The 25,652-nt window shown below is 42.9% G+C and overlaps 1 protein-coding gene across 4 annotated transcripts in view; it reads right to left on the bottom strand.

The window, feature by feature from the left end:
- kmt2a (lysine (K)-specific methyltransferase 2A) overlaps positions 1-25,652 on the bottom strand; it is a 126,143-nt gene that overhangs the window by 74,247 nt on the left and 26,244 nt on the right. For all 4 annotated transcript variants that reach the window (XM_052039673.1, XM_052039675.1, XM_052039676.1 and 1 more), the window contains exons 3-8: positions 21,973-24,629; positions 11,806-11,983; positions 4,258-4,483; positions 2,584-2,648; positions 1,968-2,330; positions 329-405 (exon numbers count right to left, since the gene is read on the bottom strand). In XM_052039673.1, coding sequence (XP_051895633.1) covers positions 329-405; positions 1,968-2,330; positions 2,584-2,648; positions 4,258-4,483; positions 11,806-11,983; positions 21,973-24,629 — 3,566 coding nt within the window. The remainder of the gene's footprint in view (positions 1-328; positions 406-1,967; positions 2,331-2,583; positions 2,649-4,257; positions 4,484-11,805; positions 11,984-21,972; positions 24,630-25,652) is intronic.

The raw sequence follows: 25,652 nt of genomic DNA, 5'->3' as shown, positions 1-25,652 counted from the left end.
TTGAATTCCCGGTAAACGTTACATTGCACTGGGAATTCTAAATTATGAAATCTAACGAGGGTGACACAGAAAGAATTTTTTGGCCTCAACAGGAAACAAAGTTTTAGGACACTGTACTGCTATTCACAGAATAGCACAGTAATAAGACCAACTGATATCTGGGACCTACAGAAGATATCTTAAGCAAATGCAATCATCAGAAGATTTGATACAGTGGCATAATTTTAATGTCACCAGAATAAGGTAGGAGAACACGTGTACACAAGAATGTGTTGGTGTTGATCTTTAAGGAAGAATTAAAAACCTAGGATGAAAGTTTAAATCTCACCTTTTCTTTCGGCTTTTTAGTTTTTAACTGAATATTGAAACGAGCAGGGGGTTTCTTCTGCTTGATCAGCTCTAGTGCTGGGGAAACAAAGATTTTATTAAGTGACAAGCCAAGATGAACCTTTCACTGACAACAGGTTCACACTTTAGGAGGCATTTTCCCCTCTAAATATGATAAATGCAGTAAAATCCTGTTATCTGGCAGAAGGTACAGCTGCCCTTGACTGAAAATGTCAGGAACTTTGTCGAACATTTAATGAATATAGGCACCACGGAGCTCCCTAATTACCAAAATTATAAAGGCAGAATATAACTGAGCCACATGGACCATAAGATCACAGGTTCCAGTCCCAGTATGTGTTTAATTAAAATGTCACCCAGTGCAGCATTTGGGACTCTACGAATGGTCTCAGCACTCCAGGAGAGGGAACAGAAATCAAACAAGACTCCAGCTTTAGTGACTCAATCTAGGCACAGCACAGGGACATTCCCTTTTCAAGTCACACACCTTTCCGACTTGGAATATCTTTCCCAACAGCCTTGTGGCTGCACCTTCACCAGGTGGACTGCAATAATTCAATAAGATAGCCCACCAGCAACCTGCTCAAGGCCAGTTAGGAATGGGCAACACACATGCCCCTGATAGGCGATATGTGTACATATATGTTTATTTTCCTTCATGGCAGGGGCCCAGCTTTGTGAGGCTGAGCTGCCATGTGGTGGCAAGGAAATATGCCACACAGTCACCTAAGATCCACCCCAAAATTAGAATATTTAGGTGAACAGTCTGCCCGCTCTTTTTGTCAGGAAATAGTATGTTGCTCAAGAACCCCTGGCAAGAAGGGAATGAAATTAAACAAATAAACTGTAAAATGTATCATATATTTCAGGTCAACCACAGGCAGGCCACCTTGTGTTGGATTATACGGCACATTTTCCCCACATCAAATGCACCAATGAATGCCAGCAGACAGAATGAGTGTATGCAAGATATTTTGCTCTCAGATGAATGATTACGGCAGCAATGTGAAGATGACTACACTTCAAAGGAAGTAGGAGAGATATACAAATTAAATAAATCTTATCTTCCAGTACCTGCCTGCAAGGATAGCTTTCTCCAATCCCATCCTGTAATAGAGGATATTTACCTTGGCAAAAGACATAAGTAGTGTCAATGAGTTCCCTGGTGTGTTTAATGACATGGCAGTGCTTGGCTACAGGACACAGGCTAGCAAATCACTATGCTGCTTGTAGGGGTGATAGATCTGAAAGCAATGTCACTCTGTCCACACTCACTGCAATAACCCACCACCATCCCGACCGCCCCACCCCCCCACTTGCAAGTAATCAAACCTATATCTAATTTAGAACAGGGCTTATAGGTAGGAACACAAGCTACAAGCCTTCTATGCTACATAAGGGTATGGGTGAAGTGGAGGGAAGTGCCAGCATAGGATGAAAATCTGTACCTTGAACTTTAAGCTGTACAATATTAATAAATGTGCTTATTTCAACTGAGTTGGTGCCTTTTTTTTTATAGAAAAGATGGAGGAGCTTCATATGAAATTAGTACTAATACAATTGAGCAAGAGCTCCCAGCAAAAAAATGTGCAAACCTGACCTTGCCATGTTCAGATTACCTGATTCGGTTTGCAGTGGCTGTTTTTTCTTTGGGTCATTCAGCACAGGCTTGATTGATTCTTTCTTTAATTGCACGTGACCTGGCTGCAGAGGCATACTGGGTTCAAGTGGCTGAGGAAGTTGTTTGCTGGTTTTCCGCAGAGGTGAAACCATTATAGCCTGTGGCTGAGCTTCAGAAGATGGAGAGCAGCTGCCTTCCTCAGTCTGCTGGTCACCGTGTTGATGAGGAATCTGGTTTACTTTTTGTAAGTGCTCTTGTGAAACACTCTGTGGAGAGTTTTTATGGCTGGTGTCGATCTGCTGTTTTTCTGATGGAACCTCCTTTCTCTCTTGTATTTTTGTTTTCTTTTCCTTTTTCTTCACTAAGAATCAAAGTTAAAATTCATAAGCCAAATTATGAACTGAGACAACTTTAGTCACTCTCACCCAAATTCCTCTTTACTCTCCTAAAGGCAGAGGCCAAAGATGCAATATAGTTTAATGTGCCTCAGATACCACACTCAAACAGCCATTCCTTATGATGGGTTCATACATTCAATTTTTCTTCAGCTTTTCCCAAATTCCACAGCTTAACCTACCGGCTCTGGATAGCTCCGTACTACGGACAATACTCACCTTTAACTGGTTTTGGAGGAGGTACTTTAGAAGGCATCCATTGAAGATTTTGACATTTCCGCATTCTGCATTTAAAAAAAGGATTTGAGATATTATAGATATTGCATAAAAGGAAGCAAATTAATTAACTGTGGCATCCACTTAAATTTGCAGACACTACACCTTAAACAGCTTGGTCTCAAATTTGACAGCCTGTCTCAATGGGAGCATCTTCACAGAATTTGCCAAATAAGTCAGTAACACTACAAATAATATGAAATGACTTTCTAAATCAGACGTTATACCTAAGTACACACTGATCCCACAAAGTATATTTGGGGAGCCTGAAAGCTCAAAAGAGCCTGTAGTTAAGGGCAGATTCTTCTACTATTCCGGTTTGATTATTCTCTATGACTCAAGATAAAAAAAAATTTCCCTGGAGAAACAAACAAATCTCTGACATGGCACTGCTGCATCTTGCATGCATACATCCATGCAAATATAAGAATTAGGAGTAGGATTGGGCCACTTGATTGCTCAAGCTTGTTCTGCCATTCAGTAAGATTAAGGCTGGCCTGGTTACTATTTTAACCCCCAAAATTCAGCCTAGCCCAGAAACCATTCACTCCCTCATTTATCAAAAATATATCTACCTCACCTTAAAAGCTGTCAAAGACTCGACTTCTCCAACCTTTGGAGGAAAGAGCTCCAAAGGCTCAAGATCATCTGAGGGAAAATATTTCAATGCTCAGCAATCACCATCTGGATAATAAAGTGCTTTTTGTCCTTACTGTTAAGATCACTGTTACCAAGGGGCACTTTCATTAATGAGATCATTAATTAATCCTGCCACTTTGTACAATGTCATATCTAGCAGGACCTGCTCTCTGGTTGGCTCAATAAGACTACCCCAAAAAAACTCAATCTTTAATACCTTTCATGCTATCATTCCTCTTCTTTCCTAACTTCACTGGCTCTTATTGGGGATGGAATCGTGGACACCAGCAGCTTTTAAGCTTTTCAAGTAGCCATATGAATGGCCAGGATAAAGCTGGCATGCCATTCAGCCAGAACAAACCACAATAAAATCCAACACCAAGCCAAATCAAAACATCTAGATACAATTTTCATCTAACCTCAGTAAATTGGGATCAAGAGAAGAATTTGTAATGACTTTACTCCCAACCTAACCAGTGTCGCAACACAAAATTTAGCTGCCCATCACTCTTCCTGAACAAGACTGGTGAAGCCGAATAAACAGGGATAAAATCTGGAACTTTCCTGCATTCTACACAAAGAATTTGCTGCCAACAGATGTTTAAATTCCTCATCCAATACCTCCAGTATGTAAATTAGGGATTAACTATTACACTGAGTGTCATCATTCTTATTAAACTGGGCACTAAACATTCCATAGCTCTATTTCAAGAATCTTCAGTTTTCCATCTCAAATTCATCTCTCAACCTATACCACTTAACTGATCATTTATCTCCTTTACTGTTTGAAAACACACATTGCATGCAACATGGCAATTATATCTGCCTATGCAGGATGGCTCCACATTTTAAAAGTCATTTGTGAACCACGTGAAGTATTTCTCAGATAAATCAGTGTATAGATAAGTCTTACCATTTAAGAGAAATATATTTAACCCACTCTCACTTTCAAATTGCTGCATATGAAACTTTACTCACTTGCAGCATTGCTTTTTCACATTTCGACCACCAAACTTGGGCTTATCCAAGCAATTTGTACACTGGCCACAGTCATCGGGAACTTGGCAGCCCGGACACTGCCCACACCTCCGTGACCTCCTCCCTTTTCGAACAATAGGCTCCTGTGGGACTTTGTGCTTGGCGACTGGCTTAATCACTGGTGTGGGTGGTTCGGCGTCCTCTGACCCAGCTACTGATGATTTATCTGCAAGACATAAATGGTTTCATATTGATTGTTTCCTTTAGCACAGGTGGGTAAAATCTGATCTGATGAACTTCTAACAGTGTCCTCCGAGGAAACATATCATTGGAGATCCTGTTCACTGATTCATTCTTTGGGAATATTTTAATTTCCACAGGACAACAATCACCTCAAAAAATCCACCACTAAATACGTTTCTTTGCCATAATGCAAATTTTTGTTCAACCTTATGCTGTAATGTGGGGGTCACCTGTAGAAAGTCATTATGCTTACCACCCTAAATATCCAAGCTACAGATGTCAGAATTTTCATGTCATCAAAAAACTTCATTACTTTTAGTTTATGAACTTCAGTTTTAAAACTTTAATCTAATCCACCAGTTTTATTATATGACCCAGAAATGTACAAAAGCAAAATATAAGTCTTCTGATACCAGCAGCTGAATATTCAGGGTTACAAGTACAGTATGTCTTCAGAAGTCTGTCATCTATAATATTTTTTAATTTGTTGGACTGATGTTACTTATATTGTGAGCTAATAAAAACACCCATCTTCGATATGTTGGAACTTCAGAAGTTTCTATTTTACGAAACTGCACTCCCAGTGGGGCAGCACTCCAAAAGATTAATGGATAAAAAGTTGAGAGCTCTCATTTAAGATTACATTGGCTCTCCCAATAAGTGAGACTCCTTTATACAGCCTGTACACTTACAAACTCAATCTTCATCTACAAGCAATATTCTATAGGAAGGAGGAACTGTACAAGAGACCACTCTTATCTCATGTGCTGGCCGTAAAACACGAAAAATGTAAGACGTTAATTTCTCTCAAAACGTTCAGTAGCTTTCCCTAAATATCTACCCAGTTCCCATATGAATTTCGTAACATTTGCTACTATTTCTGCCACATCCTTGCCACTTATTTACCATATAGATTATTCGATATTCTCACTACCCTCTTATATAAAATTTACCTACCCTGATTCAAATTTATCCAGATCCGATGGCAACAAAATCTTCCATATTATCTCCGTGCATTATCACAAATTTGAATACCACTGTGCTTTGCAGAGTATCGCAAATTGAGCAGTATGCCTCTCAGCTGGTTTATACTGAATATTACAAAAGTCGTTACATATTAAATTGTTTGGAAACAATGATCTGACTGTAGCTTTGCTCAAGCGTTGCCTCAGGGAAGGTGGGTAGGATTTGAATTGCTTTGGTTTTGACTGATAGAAAGTGGGGGGAAAAGCACCCTGAAGATCAACTTAGGAAAGTTATCTTTCACTTAATGTCATTAATAATACTCCATGCCAACAAGAACGCAACAATGCACAATTTATATTTTGCTTTCAAAATATTCCTATGTTCAACTGACTGACCCTATTGAAAATTATAAAAAACGCAAAGATAAATTTAAAGACTCCTTATGTGAATGCAAGTAGCATTTGTAACAAGATGTGGGCACAATAAAAATAAATGGGCATGATCTGTCAGCCAATAAAGATACGTGATTGCAAGTTAGGAACTGAATAGACAGGAATACTTGACAGGAATGACAAAGAGGTAGGGTGGCTCCTTAGCAAAGGATGAGATGACTGCAGTACTGAAGTATGACAACAAAATAGAACCAGATGTAGAATCAGTTGGATAGAGTTAAGAAATAGTAGAGGAAAGGAGTCCCTGGTGGTGGTCGTATAGAGCAACCCACACCCAATACTTTGGGATAGGGTACAAATCAAGAAAATACTGGGTACTTGAAAGAAAAGTACGGTAATAAATCATGGGCAATTTTAACCATCAAACAGATTGGACAAACCAAACTGGCAAGGCAACCCTGAAGGACCAGAGTATATTTAGGACTTTTTCAGAGCAATGGGTCAGGGAATCAACCAAGGAGCAGATTATTTTAGATCTGGTATTATGTAATATGATAGGATTAATTAATGATCTCTCAGTAAAGGATCTCTTAAGCAACTAAACACTTTTCAGTAGTAATATATAATCAAGAGGCTACACAGAGGGAGACGATTAGCACTGCTGCTTCACAGCTCCCAGAAACCCAGATTTGATCTTGACTTTAGGAGCAGCCCATGTGGAGTTTAATCATTTTTCCTGTGACAGCAGGGGATTCCCCCACGCATTCAAGTTTGTTCCTCTATCCCAAAGATATGCTGGAAGATTAGAATCATACAGCACAGAAACATCATAACTTCAGCCCAACTGGTCCATGCCGACCAAGATTCCCATCTAAGCTAGTCCCATTTGCCCGCGTTTGGTCCATATCCCTCTAAACCTTTCCTATCCATGTACCCGTCCAAGTGCCTTTTAAATATTGTTAATGTACCTGCCTCAAACACTTCCTCTGGCAGCTCATTCCATATACTGGACACTGTCTGGGTGAAAAAGATGCCCCCCAGGTTCCTATTAAATCTCTCCTCTCTCACCTTAAACCTACATCCTCTAGTTCTTATTTCTCCAACCCTGGGAAAAAGACTGTGCGCATTGACCCTATCTATGCCCCTCATGATCTTATACACCTCTATAAGATCACCCCTCCTCCTCCTGCACTACAATGAAAAAAGTCCCGACCTGCTCAACCTCTCTCCATAACTCAGCCCTGAGTCCTGGCAACATCCTTATAATTCTACTCTGCACTCTCCCCAGCTTAATGGTATCTTATTCCTCTTTTGCACCATTTATCTTTTTTGTAACTTACAGTAATTTTATGTCTCGACTGTACTGCTGCCGTAAAACAACAAATTTCACGACATGTGTCAGTGATAATAAACCTGATTCTGACCTTTCCTATAGTAGGGTGACTGAAACTGAACACAATATTCCAAATATGGCCTCACCAATGTCTTGTACAACTGCAACATTAATTGGCTTGTTTAAATTGCCCCAAATAGAGGTAGGTGGCAGGAGAATCAGAGGAAAATTAATGTGATACAGGGAAGTGTGGGAATGAGACCGCTGAGAATACCAAGATCCAGCACAGACCCAATGGGCTGAATAGTCTCCTTTTAAGTCATGAAGAAATACAAATAAAAGAGAAACTAAATATCACTTCCACTAAAGAAAAAATACCAGGCAAATTAACAGGGCTAAATGCTGACAAGTTCTCTGGACCAAATGGCCTGCATCCTCGGGTCTTAAAGAAACTGGATGCAGAAATAGTGGACATAATCTAACAAAATTCCCTAGATTCTGGAGAGGCCTTTGATGATGCAACAAACAGGGTGGGGTAAAAGCAGGAGCAGTGTTTGGATTTCTGGAAGGTACTTCTAAAGATGCCAAATAAAAAATTACTGCACAACATAAATGCACATGGGTTTGGGGGGGGGGGGGGGGGGGCAATACCTTGTCATTAACAGAAAACAATCAAATCAGTTACAAGTGGTGCACCGCAGGGATCAGTGCTGGGGTCTCATCTATTTACAATCTATATTAATGGCCTCGATGAAGGGACTGAGTATACTTCAGCCAAATTTGCCAATGATAGAAAGATAAGTGGGATTTCAAGTTGTGAGGGATATAGAAACATTAATTGAGCAGACAAGTTGATAGATGGAGTTTAATGTGGAAAATTGTGATGTTATCCACTTCAGAAGGATGAAAGTGCAAATGATTATATAAATGGAGTGAGATGACAAAATATTGCAGTGCAAAGAAGCTGGGGGCATCATACAAAAAGAATTGATATGCAAGTAATTAAGGTGGCTAATGGAATGTCAGCCTTTATTACAAAGGATATGCTGTCTCAAATTAGAGAAGTTTTGCCACAAGTTAAGACTGCACCTGATACTACATAGAGTTTTGGTCTCCGTTTTAAGGATATACTTGGAGGCAGTGCAGAGAAGGGTCACTCAGTTGATTCCTGGGATCAAAGGGCTGACATATGAAGACAAGCTGTGCAGGTTGGACCCAAGTTCAATGAGTTTAATTTTTTAAGCTCCAATGCAATAATCTTACTGAATCATATTAGATTCTAAGGAGCACTGACAGTATGGAAGCTGAAAGGATGTTTCCCCTAGTTTGCACATCTATAAGTGTTTCAGAGTAAGAGGTTGCCAATTTAAGTAATGAAGAGAAACTTCTCACAAAGGATTGTGACTCTGAAATACTCTGCACCAGTGGGGGTGGACTCATTGGATATATTCAAGGCAGAGAGTGATAAACATTTAAAATCCAAAAGGAGCCAAAGACAATGGGGGAAAACAAAGAAAAGTGGTGTTGAGGCTAAGATTTAGATCAGCCTTGATCTTAAAGAATGTTGAAGCAGGCTTGAACAAAACCTTGGCCTTCTTCCAACCTGCTTCTTATGCTCTTATGTCTGTGAGATGTGATCAGTGACCTGACAATGGTAGAAAAAAATGAAAATATTTTCCAAAGTTGTTCTGAAGAGGAAATTCATTCTAGAGGCCATGACATCTCTAAAGATTTTGTGAATGGTTCCACCATGGAATCAAGCTGCTGGGTCAGTAAAAGAGAGCCAACAAGCCATTCGATTAGCAGGATCATTTCTGGAACCCATTTCCTAACAGGCTGTAAAGTGGGCCTACTTTGACTCCAGTGAAACTTTGAATATAGCATGAATGACTACATCCTCCACTTCCTTAAAATGAGAGTTAAAATCAGCCTTTAGCACGAAGGCCAAAAAGAGGCAGGGGTTCTGCACAGGAATTCCTTCAAAATCACAGCAAATAGATTTCAAATCACAAAACAGCTCCACCTTGTAGCTTGCAGAATCACTGAACAGACACATTCCCCATTTTGATTTAGCTGCATTTAGAGACTGAAATTTAAACATCTCATTAATCAATTTTATCAAACAATAATAAAAAACACCCCTGAAGGGAGTGAGAAATAAAAACAGAAAAATTCAAGCACTCAAAACAAGCAAAAGCTGTTTGTATTTTGTAATACAGATATAAACTTAAAATTACAATCCCTACACTGTCTTTTGAAACGACATCGCTCAAATGCATATGGAATTATAAACTCAGTTTGGAATTCACCATCATTATTAGTCAACTGAGAAAATACCACCATACAAAAACTAATGCGATGACAATGCATCTCAAGAGAACAGAATATGTAATTGGTTGTTAAGAACTAAGCTGAAGCTAGGTTATAGTAGCCTATTATTTTTGCTATCACAGAGATCATTCCTCAACCACAGAAATGACCCAGTACTTCTATATATTTTTTTATTTATTGTAAAGAAAAATGAATACACTTTATGGGTAATTGTATTTAGCTTTATACATTCTAATAGTCCTTCATCATGCTGAGCAAGTCCAGGCTTGTTCACATTATAGTTTTCCACTGTAAGGAATTCAAGCTATCCAGGGAAATAAAGGCTCTGCATACTAGCCTAGTCTTCGAGGCAAGACTAGTCCCTACTAATAGAGCTCCATAATAGATAATCAGGCACTTACACAATTCTCTTTCTACATCGTAACCTAACTGAACTTTACTCCCCTTAACAGGTGAAAGCTCAAAGCATAAATTACGTAGCACAATGTAGGTCCTTTTTCTGTCTCAAGTGATTGAGCTAAAACGTTTATCTGCAATTTTTAAGATGTTAAAATAAAACACATAACCATAGAAGTTCATTCTCAGTCACATGCTGCAAACATACAATAGAGCAGTTTCCAGGTATTGTTCTCAATTTAATAAAGTTGATTATACTGAACTTCTTTTGGTTCTAATTTGTACTCTGCTAGGGATGATAGTTGAATTGGAACTGCCCATATCAGCCTCTTGACATCAAGGTCTCCCAGACCAGGTACTGCATAATTAAACACAGATCACTGTTTCCTTTATTCTTTGCATATGCTAAATCACTTTCAGAGAAAGTATCAATACATTCAACCAATGTGGCTGTTTACATTTGCCACAATAACTGCCCCTTAACTTAGAATAAGGATAAAAATGCAGACATATTTTCGAAGTTTTCAAAGTTTTACTTGAAGCAATACATCCAGCTGAGGCACACGTCCAATCATCCCCATGGCAAATTAGCTTGTTTTCAAACTCAGTTTAGCGTTGCTCAGTTACAGTAACACCGGAGTTGGAGTGTAAATAGGTGTTTACAATCCAGGTTGATTCCAAGGCAAAGCAGCAACTCTGCAGAGGAAGCAGTCTTACACCACTTCCCAACTATATCACATGAAGGGAAAGCTCAACCTGGCTTACAAAACAATCCAAGAACTTTGTAAAAGCCACAGTTTAAATATTTAGAGTCAGCATCTCAAATATTTAAATTTTCAAATGCTGGAAGACAGCTGTGTCCAGACATGCACATAATGCGTCCAGGAATAGCTATCAAATTTCAGTCAGATATTGTGAACACTTTTCCACCTGGGTGGAACTGTAATTGCAAAACAATTTCCAGCTCACAAATAAACTACAGTTGTCAACCAAATTGTAGGTACTGACTTCTGAATGCCTGTGCATTCTCATTCACTACTGTCAAATTTTTGTAGCAAATACAGAACACTCTCCACTCCACAGTTAGAGTGTTAACAAGCTAAAAAAAAAGTCCAAGTTCAAATATGTCTCTCATTCAACAAATTAAGCACTGGCTGCCTCTTACCACAAACTCACTGTGATCCAGTAAAGCTATCATAATATTATGGAGTTCAATTACAAAGGAGGAAGAACCACTGTTTTTCTAAGCAAGTAAAACTGTGTCCTTGTAAAACTGCTCATTAAATGATTAAAATGAAACAACTTTAAGACTTTCTGAAAATGACCATAGCAATGTCTGCATTTTTCTACAATTGAGTACTATTTGAACAGTTATATATTCTCTGAAAGTGCCTATCTTCATCGGCTCAAACTAAAACCATACCATGGAAATAACACTTCACTTAGAAATCAGTTGGACCACGTCACAGTCAATTAATTTATAACCTAAGTTCAGTTAACATTTCATAGAACAAATATGTGCAAATGGCACTTTCTAGATAATATCACTTGTTAAGGTTACCTAGATAATTACACTACAGTAGTTGTTTTTTAATTCTGGTTAGGCAAGTGTAACTTGGAACAAATGTTATATTCTCATCCAATTTTGACTGAAACTTGAAATTCCAAGTTAAAATAACCCCACCAATTTTCATATGTCAATCTTTTAGGACTCGTGTTTCAGAAACTGCAGTAGAGTAACTCAATAAGTATTCAGAACCAGAAGTTTACCTAAATTTTTAAAATTGTGCCTGAGAAACGGTCAGTGAGGTCCAATTCTACCTCCAGTTGGTAAAGTCCTACTTGACAATTTTATCAAATAAGCAAATAAATGTTTTATAGACTTACCATCATTTCCCATTGAAGATAGTATCTTTTCTCGCTCCTCCCATGGCAAGGCACTAAGGGTAGGCATGTCATCAGGGAACACTGCCCTTTTCCGACCAAGTGCGACAGCAGCCCGTCTGCAAACATGCTTTATACGAGGGCCTGGTATTGATGTTTCTGAAGAATCACTTTCTTGACCCTAACATAATCAACAAAATATTAGAATAGATAATTCATTAGAGATACCAAAAGAGAATTCTGGTTCATTTTTATTCTGTATGCAAACCTTGGTGATAATAATAAATATACAGTATTAATCTCATATTTGTCAATCAAAGACAGTTCCAAAAATGATACAGAGTGACATCATCTACTCAATCTCTGGCAATATCAAAAATTTAATTTTTTTTAAACATTCAGTCTCAGGGTGTGGGAGCCACTGCCATGGTCAACATTTATTCCTCATCTTGAAAATGGCCTTAGAAAATGTTTGAGGAGCCTTCTTTAACGGCTGCAGTTTTTGTGTTGAAAGAACACCCATAGTGTTGATAGGGAGAGAGATTCAGGACTTTAACCCAGTGACAATGAAGGATTGGTAAATGATCTGACGTGGAAGGGAACTTGTAGAACAGGTGTTTCCACGCACCTACTGCTCAGCCACAGTAATAATAGGCAAGATTCTACCATCGTAATTATACGAACTGCATCTTTACAAACCCTGACATTTAGGAACCAGCAAAATACGATGTTTTGATTGAATTTAGATAAACCTATTAATATGCAAGTATGGTAAGGCAGGATATGGTATCAGAGTAAAGGAATAGCAATTCAATCCCTCATCAGGAAATAGCCATGGGATGTATTTGTAGCCAAATATTGCTGAGCTCTTCCTGGAAGCGAACTCAGGTCCAATGAAAAAAGCATCACACTGGAAGGAGATCATTCATGTTCCTCAACGATAAAATAGTCTGTGTATGGAGCCAGGGTTATGTGTGGTGTCCTGAATGAATACTTTACATCAACATTCACCAGGGAGAAGGATGGGGAGGATGGAGAGTTAGGGGAAGTGTATGCTGATAACCTGGAAAGAGGAAATGTTAGAGATATTGATGCGTCAAATCCCCAGGGCCTTCCCTACCTCAGGGTGTTATGGGAAGCAAGGGAGGAGATTGCTGGTGCTCTGACAGAAATTTTTGCATCATCTTTAGCCACAGGTAGGATGCCAGAAGACTGGAGGGTAGCTAATGTTGTTCCCAAATTCAAGAAGGGTGGTAGGGAAAAGCCAGGAAACTACAGGCTGGTGAGCCTTAGGTCAGTAGTAGGGAAATTATTGGAAAAATTTCTTAGGGATAGGATTTATGATTACTGAGACAGGCAAGAACTGATTAGGGGGAGTCAGTATGGTTTTGTTCATGGGAAATCCTGCTTCACATCAGACTCCATTTTTTTTTAGGAAGTTACTAAGAAAATTGATGAAGGCAAGGCAGTAGAAGTGATATACATGGACTTTAGCAAGGCTTTTGACAAGATCCTGCGTGGTCACTGCCTGACCTGCTGAGTTCCTCCAGCATCGGGTGTGTTGCTCCAGATTCCAGCATCTGTAGAATCTCATCTCCCCTGCATGGTAGACCGGTCCAGAAAGTTAGGGCACCTGGGATCCAAGGTGCTTTCACAAACTGGATCCAAAACTAGCTTGGTGATAGGAGGCAGAGAATAGTGGCAGAGGGTAGTTCTTCTCACTGGAAGTCTGTAACCAGTAGTGTACCACATAGATCAATGCTGGGAGCTTTGTTGTTTGTCATATATATGAATGACTTGGACAAGCATGTATGTGGTCTGATAAGTAAGTTTGCTGACAACACGAAGATTGGTGGAGTTGTAAATAGTGAGGATGGTTGCCTAAGGATGCAGAGGGACATAGACCAACTGGAAAGTTGGGCAGAGTAGTGGCAGATGGAATTTAAACAGCAGAGACCCTTGAAACACTGGATGTACAGAAGGACCTTGTCAGTAAATGGCAACACAGGTGGATAGGGTAGTGAAGAAGGTGCTTAACTTGCTTGCCTTCATAGGCAGGTGTATTGAGTACAAGAGTTAGGGACACAAGAGACTGCAGATGCTGGAATCTGTAGCAAGAGGACAGTAAGAGTTGGGACATCATGTTGCAACTGTACAAGACATTGGTTAGGCCACACTTGGAATACTGTGTGCAGTTCTGATCACCACACTACAGAAAGAGTGCAGAAGAGGTTCATCATAATGCTGCATGGAATGGAGAGCTTTAGTTACAAGGAGAGATTGAATAGGCTGAGATTGTTCACAGGAATGCAAAAGGCTGACATTATAGAGGTTTATATAATTATGAGTGGCACAGATAGGATAGATTGTCACAGTCTTTTTCCAATGATAGGGAAGTCTAAAACTAGAGGACATAGTTTTAAGGTGAGAGGGGAAATATTTAAAGGAGATCTGAAGGGCACATTTTTCCCCCACACAGAGGGTGGTGGGTATATGGAACAAGCTACTAGAGGAGGTGCCACAGGCAGGTGCAATTACATTGTTCGAAAAGCATTTGGACAGATACATGGATAGGAAGAGGGTTCGGGGCCAATGGGACTAGCAGATAGGCATCTCAGTCAGCATGGACAAGTCGGGCCGAAGGACATGTTTCCATGCTGTATGACTCCCATGACTTTCTATGACTCTACATCTGTGTGAAAATAGGGAGAACAGGGAGAAAGCAAGATTTCCTAATTTAAAAAAATTTGAAATCAGAGGATGATTTGCTCTTAACTGGACCAGACAAATAAAAATGCATCTACATGTTTCAAAACTCTTCTTTTGCAGTTACATTGGAAAAGTAGAAACGTACAAGAACACAAAAAACAGATAAATCTACTACCATAACATTATTGTCTACCTACCTCAACACAGTAAAATGGGGTGCACATGAATTTAATATTCTGAGCCTGAACTAAGTTTATTTTGATATCAGTGTAAGCAAACGTAAGTTAACAGTGATCTGCCACTACCTCATCGATTTTATTATATTTTGTATTTGCCACTCGGTTGTCCTCTGTTAGTCTTAGTTAGCTACCAAAGGAGTGCACAAGAACTGCCAAGCATGCCAAATCCTATATTTGTTAATCTTTCATCCAACTATCTGATCAAAATCTCCCTAATCACACAATAAAAAAAATGGATTACACTGTGTAGAACTGAATATATAGCCAACAAACAGCTGCAATATAAAAAGCAATGCTACGCTGACCCCTGCTAAGCACTTTGTGCTGTTGCACAATCAAGTATATTTCACCAGACTTGGCTGAATAAGTCTCTGGCAAGACATGGAAAAACCAGCTTCTAAACATTTCCTGCAAAGCAGCATTCTAAAACACTATATATTAAAAACCTATATAAAAAAAATGGAACAGAATGGGTTATACTTCAGACAAACAGCCTTTCTCTATAATTGCATTCATTAATTTATTTGAAAGGTAATTCCGAAGAACCAATTGCACCAAATCCTTCAGTGCAAGGCAGAATCCAATCCTTTGGCAACAGTTTGAACTCAAAAAGGATGCTTCTGTGGCGACTCACCGTCTAGTCGGGCGAACCGGCTCGGCAGTCGGGTCGCGCGGTGTCGGAGCGACGAGGCCCAAGATGGCGGCGGGCCTCGTCTTTCCGAGCGACGGGGAGAACCCGCGCGCGGTAAAGTCCTGATGACGTAGGACTTACGTCATTGCCGGTTTTTTTGGGCGGGAGTTTTCTCCCTTAAAGGGCCCGCGCAAGGCGGGAAAATAAACCAGTTCTGTTTGGCAACCCTCCGAGTAGAGTCTTTTTTTATTCCGCGGTAGCAACCGCTACATTGGTGACCCCGACGGTCCAAACGGCTTTTGGACCCGCGAAATGGACGACAGCGCAGCAGCCAACGCAGTGGCCCTCAAGCTGCCCACCTTTTGGACACTTCGGCCCAGCGTCTGGTTTGACCAGGCCGAAGCGCAATTCCACCTTCGGCAGATCACCTCCGACTCCACGAAGTACTACCATGTGGTTAGCTCTCTGGACCAGGAGACAGCAGCCCAGGTTGGAGACTTCATCCAGTCGCCTCCGGAGGAAGATAAGTACCCGGCTTTCAAAGACCTTTTGATCCGGACCTTCGGCCTCTCCCGTCGTGAGCGCGCCGCCCGCCTGCTTCATCTGGATGGCCTGGGGGACAGATCCCCATCCGCCCTAATGAATGAGATGCTGGCATTGGCCGAGGGACACAAGCCATGCCTGATGTTCGAACAGGCCTTCCTCGAACAGCTCCCCGATGACATCCACTTGTTGTTAGCTGACGCTGACTTCAGCAACCCCCGTGAGGTGGCGGCCCGGGCAGACGTCCTGTGGAGGGCCAAGCGTGAGAGCGGTTCGTCCGTCAGTCAAATCACCAGGCCGCGAGCCCAACGCCCGCCTCGCCCGGCCCCAGCAACCGAGCAGCCACGCCCCAGGAACGCAGACGACGACACGGGTGAGCAGCTGTGCTTCTACCATCAGAGGAGGGGTGCGGAGGCCCGTCGATGCCGCCCACCCTGCAAGTTTCAGGGAAACGCCAGGGCCAGCCGCCGCTGATGGCTACGGCGGCTGGCCGCCGACAGAGCCTCCTCTTCGTTCAGGACAAGAAATCTGGACAGCGTTTCCTCGTTGATACTGGAGCGGAGGTCAGTATTTTGCCCCCGACAGGCCGCGACACTCGTGACAGGCCACCAGGTCCTCTACTCAATGCCGCCAACGGTACAACAATACGGTCTTTCGGCACCCGTACCCTTCAATTACACTTTGGCGGCAGCCGTTTTACCTGGACCTTTACCCTTGCCACCGTCGCCCGACCACTCCTAGGAGCCGATTTCCTTCGGGCCCACAACCTGTTAGTCGACCTGCGAAGGAAGCGGTTAGTCCACTCTAGCACTCTCCGGACCTACCCCCTGGGAGAAATCAGCCCACCAGCCCCGCGCCTGGACTCCATTTCCCTTTCTGGCGACGATTTCGCCAAGCTCCTAGCCGAATTCCCATCGATTTTGGCACCTTCATTTACAAATTCTAGGCCCACACATGGGGTACGACACCACATCATTACCACAGGGCCACCCCTTCATGCCCGAGCACGGCGATTACCTCCAGACAAGCTCCGCCTGGCAAAGGAAGAGTTCCGTCACATGGAGGAGCTGGGGATTGTTCGCAGGTCAGACAGCCCCTGGGCCTCCCCCCTGCACATGGTCCCCAAAGCCACCAGAGGGTGGAGGCCATGCGGCGACTACCGCAGGCTGAATGACGCCACCACCCCGGACCGCTATCCCATCCCTCACATCCAGGACTTCGCAGCGAACTTACACGGGGCCCGCATCTTTTCCAAAGTGGACCTCGTTAGGGGATACCACCAAATCCCGGTCCATCCGGATGACGTCCCCAAAACTGCGATTATCACCCCATTCGGCCTGTTCGAATTCCTTCGGATGCCGTTCGGCCTTAAGAACGCCGCGCAGACCTTCCAGCGGCTGATGGACTCGGTAGGCCGAGACCTGGACTTCATGTTCATTTACTTGGACGACATACTGATCGCCAGCCGTAACCGCCAGGAACACCTTTCCCACCTCCGCCAGCTGTATTCCCGCCTCTGCGATTTCGGCCACATGATTAACCCGTCCAAGTGCCAATTCGGACTATCGATTTCCTCGACCACAAAATCACCAGCGACGGGGCAACACCCCTACCCGCCAAGGTGGATGCTATCCGCCATTTTGCCCGCCCCGACACAGTCAAAGGCCTACAGGAATTCCTTGGGATGGTCAACTTTTACCATCGTTTCATCCCTGCAGCAGCCCGTATCATGCGCCCTCTGTTCTCGCTGCTGGCTGGTAAGGGCAAGGACATCTGGACTGACGAGGCTGCGGCTGCTTTCGTTAAGGCCAAAGACGCCCTGGCAGACGCCACGATGCTGGTACACCCCAGGACTGACGTCCCGACTGCCCTCACGGTAGACGCGTCCAACACCGCGGTGGGTGGGGTACTGGAACAGCTACTCGAAGGCCGCTGGCAACCCTTGGCATTTTTCAGCAAACACCTTAGACTGCCCGAACTGAAGTACAGCGCTTTTGATCGGGAACTTCTAGCGCTGTATCTGGCAGTCCGGCATTTCCGATACTTTCTAGAAGGCAGGCCTTTCACCGCTTTCACCGATCATAAGCCTCTGTCCTTTGCCTTCTCTAAAGTCTCCGATCCCTGGTCAGCTCGTCAGCAGAGACAATTATCCTACATTTCCGAGTTCACAACTGACGTCCAACGTGTCTCCGGAAAGGATAATGTTGTTGCTGATGCACTTTCCAGACCAACCATCCACAACCTATCCTTGGGTGTCGACTACACGGCCCTGGCTGACGCACAGCAAGCCGACGACGAACTGCCCAGCTACAGAACCGCAGTCTCGGGTCTACAGCTCCGGGATTTCTTGGTTGGTCCAGGTCAGCGGACCCTACTTTGCGACGTTGCGACTGGTCAGCCCCGCCCTATAGTCCCTGCAGCCTGGCGGAGACGCGTTTTTGACTCGGTACATGGGTTGGCGCACCCATCCATCAGATCTACTGTCCGACTGGTCGCCAGCAAGTTTGTCTGGCATGGCCTGCGCAAATAGGTCAGTGAGTGGGCCAGGACTTGTCCGCACTGCCAGACGTCAAAAATCCAGCGACACACCAAGGTCCCACCACAGCAGTTCGAGCCTACCCGTAGGAGGTTTGACCACATACACGTCGACCTCGTGGGCCCTCTGCCGGTTTCAAGAGGAGCCCGGTACCTCCTTACCATCGTGGACCGGTTCACGAGGTGGCCTGAGGCAACCCCCTGACTGACATCACAACTGATTCCTGCGCCCGAGCGCTGCTCACAACTTGGGTCTCACGTTTTGGCGTTCCGGCCCACATCACTTCAGACAGAGGCACCTAATTCACTTCCAGTCTCTGGGCTGCATTAGCGAACCTGCTAGGGACGCAGCTGCACACCACCAGGGCCTACCATCCTCAATCAAACGGGTTGGTGGAACGTTTTCACCGCCATCTAAAATCGGCCTTGATGGCCCGCCTGAAGGGTCCTAACTGGGTTGACGAGCTGCCTTGGGTCCTGCTCGGCATACGCACTGCCCCCAAAGAAGACCTCCGCACTTCGTCAGCTGAGCTTGTATACGGGGCGCCACTAGTTGTCCCCGGGGATTTCATACCTGCCCTTCGGGACCAAGGGGAACAACCCCCAGCAGTCTTACAAAGACTGCGCGAGAAGCTTGGCGCCTTGGCCCCGATTCCCACCTCATGGCACGGTCAAGCCCCATCCTGCCAGCCCAAGGAACTACTGGACTGTAAGTTTGTTTTCGTTCGCAGGGGCACACCTTGGGCGCCATTGCAACGACCATATGAGGGACCGTTCCGAGTCATACGGAATAACGGATCCACTTTTATTTTGGACATTGGAGGCAGGGAACAGGTTTTCACGGCGGACCGCCTCAAACCGGCCCATTTGGATCTGCAACAGCCTGTCGAAGTTGCCACGCCGCGACGCAGAGGCCGCCCCCCTAAGCGGCAGCTGGAACAGCCCACGGACCTTGGGGACTGTCTCGCCGGTTCTGGGGGGTGGGGGGTTTGTGTGGCAACTCACCGTCTAGTCGGGCGAACCAGCTCGGCAGTCGGGTCGCGCGGCGTCGGAGCGACAAGGCCCAAAATGGTGGCGGGCCTCGTCTTTCCGAGGGACGGGGAGAACCCACGCGCGGTAAAGTCCTGATGACGTAGGACTTACGGCATTGCCGGTTTTTTTGGGCGGGAGTTTTCTCCCTTAAAGGGCCCGCGCAAGGCGGGAAAATAAACCCAGTTCTGTTTGGCAACCCTCCGAGTAGAGTCTTTTTTTATTCCGCAGTAGCAACCGCTACACTTCTTTCTTTTTAAAATTAGGCATTTTACCCATGATTTGTTGTAAACTGCACTGATTTAATACATAACTTTTCTTGAGGTGGGACCACCAGGAATGTTAACCACCAGATGTAGTATACTTCACAGCAAGGCATCCCTAACCAAGAGCTGATATGACATCATCCTCCAAGGCAAACTGAATCCCCTCTAATGAAAGGCAGTTTTCTACCAGCCAGGCTGCAGCCACAGGGACAGAGTAAAAACTAGGGGTCAAAGGAACACAAAACCAGCAAAGGGAAAATGCAAGAATGACAAGCTGAATTTTATGTAATATGGTAGAATTAATTTACAGATGTGAACTGAAATATTATTTTATGGTATCTGTGATTGTCAGTGATTGATGAAAGGTAATGTGTGGGACTGCTGAATGGGGAGTACAGTCACTAACAGTGCATCCATCTGAGTTTATCAAGACAAAAATCTTGGCTGCAGGGAACAGGGCAATAAAGGAAGGAGAATGAAATTTCTCCTGAGAGCCAACATGGGCCTGACTGCCATTTACTGTACATGTCTGGCCTGCATTAGACTATCCAAAACTCATTACCTCACACTTGTCTGGATTAAATTCCATCTCCCAGACACCTGGTTGATTCTGAGACCACATTAGGCCTGTACAAGCTTCTGGACCTCATTCATATTTGGGTCCAGGTTCATATCCATCTTTATACAGAGGTATACAGCAAATGATAGGCATGGATCTATCACTGAATAATGTTAGGGTACAGTTTCTTGGTGGCACCAACAGCAATTTCAATAGTTATGAAGAAGCTGGCACAGGCACAGTGCTTTGAATTAAAATTCTTTGAATACCACACCTGCTAGGCCTCCATCCCAGACTTTAATCTTGGTAAAGAGAGGGACATGTGCACGAACTTTAAGTTGTGCATTACTTTTCTAGCTGTACCCCCAAAACTGAAAGCAGGAATTACAGTATCTGGGGGAAGTCAAATTCTCCATCTATAAGCATCAATAAATTTAACACTTAGTTCCCATCACATTTTATTACTTTTCCTTGACGTTTATTAACCCAGCCATTTGCCTCACAGATTTTTAAAACAGGCAAAGTAGTAGTTCCCCTCGATCATTGTTTAGAGCAGTAATAGAAAACATTTGATCAGTCATGAATGTGCCTGTTACAGAAATATGATACTCAGCCCTTGGTTCGATATTCTCCCCATGGCAATGCATTTCCTTCTACTTCAAATGTTGATTAATTTCCCCTTAATAAAAAGCTGTGGTTTTTAATTCAAATTTGTAACAAAGTTTTCTTGACTGGAGCACTCTCTCTCTTGGTAAGTAACAAGCTCCAAACCTCATGCCCTTGTTGACAATTTTGCACCGATGATCAATCGTCACAGACTCGCCAGCCAGAAGTAATTTGTCTCTGTTCTTCAAGTCAAAATCTTTCCTAATTTTTAAATTATTTATCTATTAATTCCCCATAGCTTTCACTATTCTCACAGATACGTTTTCTAGCATTTCAAGTCACTCCTTTTAAAGTCTTCCAATCACTGGCTTCATCTCAATGATTTATCACTGCCCTCTCTCTTATGACTTCAAAGTTCCTTCTATAATGGAATCTATCAATGCTCACAATACCCTAACTGCAACCTAATGCCCACCTCACCCCATCCCCCCACTCCTACATGTGAAAAGAAAATTAATTTTACATGATAGAACAGGTGAAATTTCCTCAAATGCAGCCACTGAGGAATTTTGGATTGCACACTTGTCACAGATCAACACACCTCAGAGCTGTTGTATGAGTGTCAGACTGAATAAGTTCTTCATCAAAGCACAAATACCACTGGCACTGGGAAGGTGCAATGAAAAGAAAGTAGTGAAGGGGTTGAGTGTGAAGAAGCTATAATGGTTTTCCTTACAATACTTTTTAAAGAAACTGCTCATTATCATGAATTAAATGATAGTGGGAATAATGTAAAAACTGAAATGGAGTGAAACCAACTGGTGAAACATTTTTGACTTAAAAGGATAACAGAACTCCTAAATGTTTTGTTGAGGGATAACTGAAGTAAACAGTAAAAGTAGGATGAAGAGATCAGCTGCTTTTTCAAAAGAGATTGAGCAACTAAAGCATTAAATGCAGTACTTAAACATAGTTAAATATTACAATTTTCTGAAATCACTGTTAGTTCAAAGACAAATAGATGATTTTTATAAATATACATAAAAAACATACCTGTGATTTTGTTGGGTTAGCAATTTTTAATGACTTGTTCTTTTCAATCTTGCAAAGCTGTGCTTTAGCCTTTCTCAAAAGGTTTGCCACTCGCTTATCAGTTGTTGGCATTTTGTCTGCTTGTGCTAGCATGCTACTAATAGCGGGTGCAGAATGCTTAAGAGTGCCAGATGAGAGCATGGATGTTATAGAAGAATGTCGAGGAGGCTTGTCTTTATTGCCTATGGATGCAGCTGTACTGCTTTCTGCCCCACCAGTTACAGGCACCAACTCTTCGGTTCCCAGTCTGCCTTTCTTTGAACTTTTATTCTTCCCATCAGAGAGTGTTGAGGAAGGACCATCCCCCAAACCCCCTGCACCTTTATCAGTTGAACTCGACCTTTTGGCTCTCCCAGAAACTTTTTTCATTGAAGATGAAGCAGCCACATCCTCTGCAACAGTTCGGTCTTCATCCACTGTGACTGGGAAAAGGAACAATGGTGCAGGACTCTGAGGCTCGGTCCCCTTACTCTGCAACTTCTTTTCTTTTTCCTTCCTCGTTTCTCGTTTATTTTCCTTTTCTTTATCTCGTTCTCTGTCTTTCTCTGACCCTTTCTCAGAATCTCTCTCTTTGAGCATTTCTTCAGTTTGCTTGTCCTTGCTTTTGCCTTTGTCTTTTTGAGCACTGGGTGCTAGTGATGGAAACAATGGAGATGTTGGACTGGCCGAATCTGCAGAGAAGCTGTCCCCTGGTGTGCTGGTCTGTCGAGATGCCAGTTTTGCTCTACCATCTTTATCCTTTGCTACTCCTTCGGATTGCACCAAACCACCAAGAGGGGGAGTTAAGGCACCAGTTAGTATGGAGCTTACAGGAGATGAGGATGTTACAGGAGTCTGTGGAGTGATTGGTGATAGATCTGCAGAAATCAGTCGTCCACTTCTGGTTCTCATGGAGTGTGATGGAGATTTTGGATCAATACGGCTTGAAATATGCAACTCTTTGTTCTTCCTTTTGGAAGAATGCCCTTTACCCGAGGCAGAGACTGAAGATCGAACCAGATTGCGTGGTGATACAGTAACAGACTCAAAAATCCTGGAGTGGGCTTCACTTGGAGTGAATCGTGGAGCACGGAGCAGAGGACTTCTCTTATGAGTATCAAACCTAGAGGCAGGATGAAGCGAAGAGAAAAATCGAGGTGGTGTTGTACTGGAAGATGAATGAAACCTGGATGACAAACCAACATCTTCAGGAGTTAGGGGTGATGTTATGAAGTTATCGAATATTGGCTTGCGGATAAGTCCTTCTTTGGCATACTTTGCTGAGGAGAAGTACTGATGCGATTCTGGCCTCAGGTTTTTGAGAGATGTCCACTTGAACGTTGGCTCTCTTAATATAGACTTCCGTTTTTCTGGCAGGCCTGTTGGTGGTGAAATGAATGGTATGGTTGGAGGCATCAGCCAGGGAGAATGATCAGATATGTTTGAAGTTTGCTGCAGGGGGGGAGGAGGAGAAAGCAGAGGTGGTGGAGGAGATGAAGATGTTGGCTGTGGTGAAGAAGTTGGCAATTTCTTGCTTGTAGTATTGCTTCTTTCTGGCATTGAAAATCGGTGACCCTTTTTATCTATACCTCCTGGTTCACTGGACTGTGAGGCATTTAAGCAACTGTGCAAGTCAGTTGACTGAGATGTTACTTCAGGAAGAGTCTGCAATTCATCAGATATCTGTGAATCAGTAGAGGTAACACTGGGGCTACTTGATCTTGAAGAATCAGAAGACATTTGAGAAGAATGCTGTGAAACAGCACTAGACTTCTCACTAGACCCACAAGATACTGAGCTGAACCGACTAGTTGGAGTTGACTCTAGGCGCGGAGCTTTGACAGGAGGTACATAGCTGTCATCTTCAATAAATCTTTTTGGAGTCTTAATTATCCTTGAAGAAATGGCACTGATGACTGGCATGATAAACTGACGAATATTTTTCAGCTGAGGAGAAGCCATGCGTTTCTGAGCTCCTTTTTTGGCTCTCTGCAAGAGTTGTTTTGCGATAGCTGCATCAGTCCTTTTTGTGACAGGAACAACTCTCACTGGTTTGGTGATCCTGCGGGGTCTCTGTCTGACAGCAGACTTCATCTCCTTTGTCACAGATGACTTCTGTGTTGGTGTTCCATCTTTCTCCTTCCGTAGTCTCTTTTGTTTCTTGGTTTGTGCTGGAACAAGGAGTTTTGGAACAGTCTTCAATCGCTCTGAAGATGGTGGTCTCCCTCTCTTCCGTTCAATCTTCCCCACATTGCTATTAATCTGTAGTTTAGCTTTCTTTAATTTGGACTGCAAAGGGGACAGTTTGACTACTCTTAGTTTCTTTATTTTTGTCACCTGCTGCAATAATGCAGGTTTCTTCTTCACTTTCTTCTCTTTTTCATTTTTTTGTTTCTCTGTTTTCCCGTTTGTTGTTTCTTTCTTGTCTTGTGTGATATGAAGCTTTGGATTGCTTAACACTGGAGGCCGACCCCTCTTCCTCTCGCTGGTGTTTAATTCTTGCTTCTTTTCTTTTTCAACAGGCTTCAACTCAAGCTTGTTTGGAGGTGACAATGCAGAGGACGAATCTGATAACACATCCGAGCTTTGAGAAGAAAATGTCCGTTGTCTTCCCCGAAGCTTCCTTTGAGGAGACTCACCTATAAATTAGATTTTTTAATTAGAAATAATGAAAAATCAACCATTGCAATCAATATAAAGAATTTTTTGCCCATAACCATCATAGTACTGATTAAACACACCAATGTTGAAAATACAAAGAAGTTTGCAAATCAGTGCAATGTAAACAGAAGTCACGTATATCCCCAAAATCAGAAGCAAGGTACAGCGAAGGTATGTATTATAATTTGAGCAGAAATATTTTCACATATCATGTTTAGCTAAATAAATCAAGGCAGCAAAGGTGGCCGTTGAACGTCAGTGGAGAAGGTGACTACTGCTAATTTAAAAATTCCAGTATTGCAACTTGAATTATATTTGTTGTAGTGCGAGAAGGGTCCGAGATCAGCCTGCAGATGGCAGCAGGATGTTGGTAGCTAGGGTCAGGAGGAATGATGGCTGTAATGAACAAGGTGGATGGTAGCGATGGACAATCAATGCCTGCATGACCAGACACAAACCAAGGGCAAAGCACTCCTGATCCACACCAAGGCAAATCTAACCACATTACATTTCTGGTACCACCCTTTAAAATCCACCAGTTCAAACTGATACCAATATAGTTAGGTTGCACAAGGTTAAAACACGTTAGTATTCAAGCCATGGTCACCAACACAAACATTAGGCTGCATTACCCAATTTTAAAGTCAGGCAGAAGAGCACACACAGGAGGTGCCTGAATGCATTCCACCTGAACAAAGCCTGGAATCGCCTTTTCCCTATAAGAGTCCAGCCCTGATACTTTGACCTCAATCTGAAATCAAGGGATTAGGTTTCGTCTTGAAAGCCTCAGATGGCTGATTGATTCTCAACCACAAGTAATTTTGTCCTGACTGTAAATTATGCTATATTCCCACCCTCAAATATGCTAAAAATGGGAAATGGCTTACTTTAGAGCCATCAGATTAATACTTACCATTTGATCAATAGTTTGATTTTCATTGGTTCTGCAAAGGTGATGATTTTTTTTACACAGCCGACCTTTCATCTTTAGAAAATTTTAT

The sequence above is a fragment of the Pristis pectinata genome, chromosome 27, assembly GCF_009764475.1.
Source record: "Pristis pectinata isolate sPriPec2 chromosome 27, sPriPec2.1.pri, whole genome shotgun sequence".
NCBI classification, from domain to species: domain Eukaryota; kingdom Metazoa; phylum Chordata; class Chondrichthyes; order Rhinopristiformes; family Pristidae; genus Pristis; species Pristis pectinata.
Note: the sequence above shows the minus strand (reverse complement) of the source record. Positions and strands in the feature narration are given on the sequence as shown.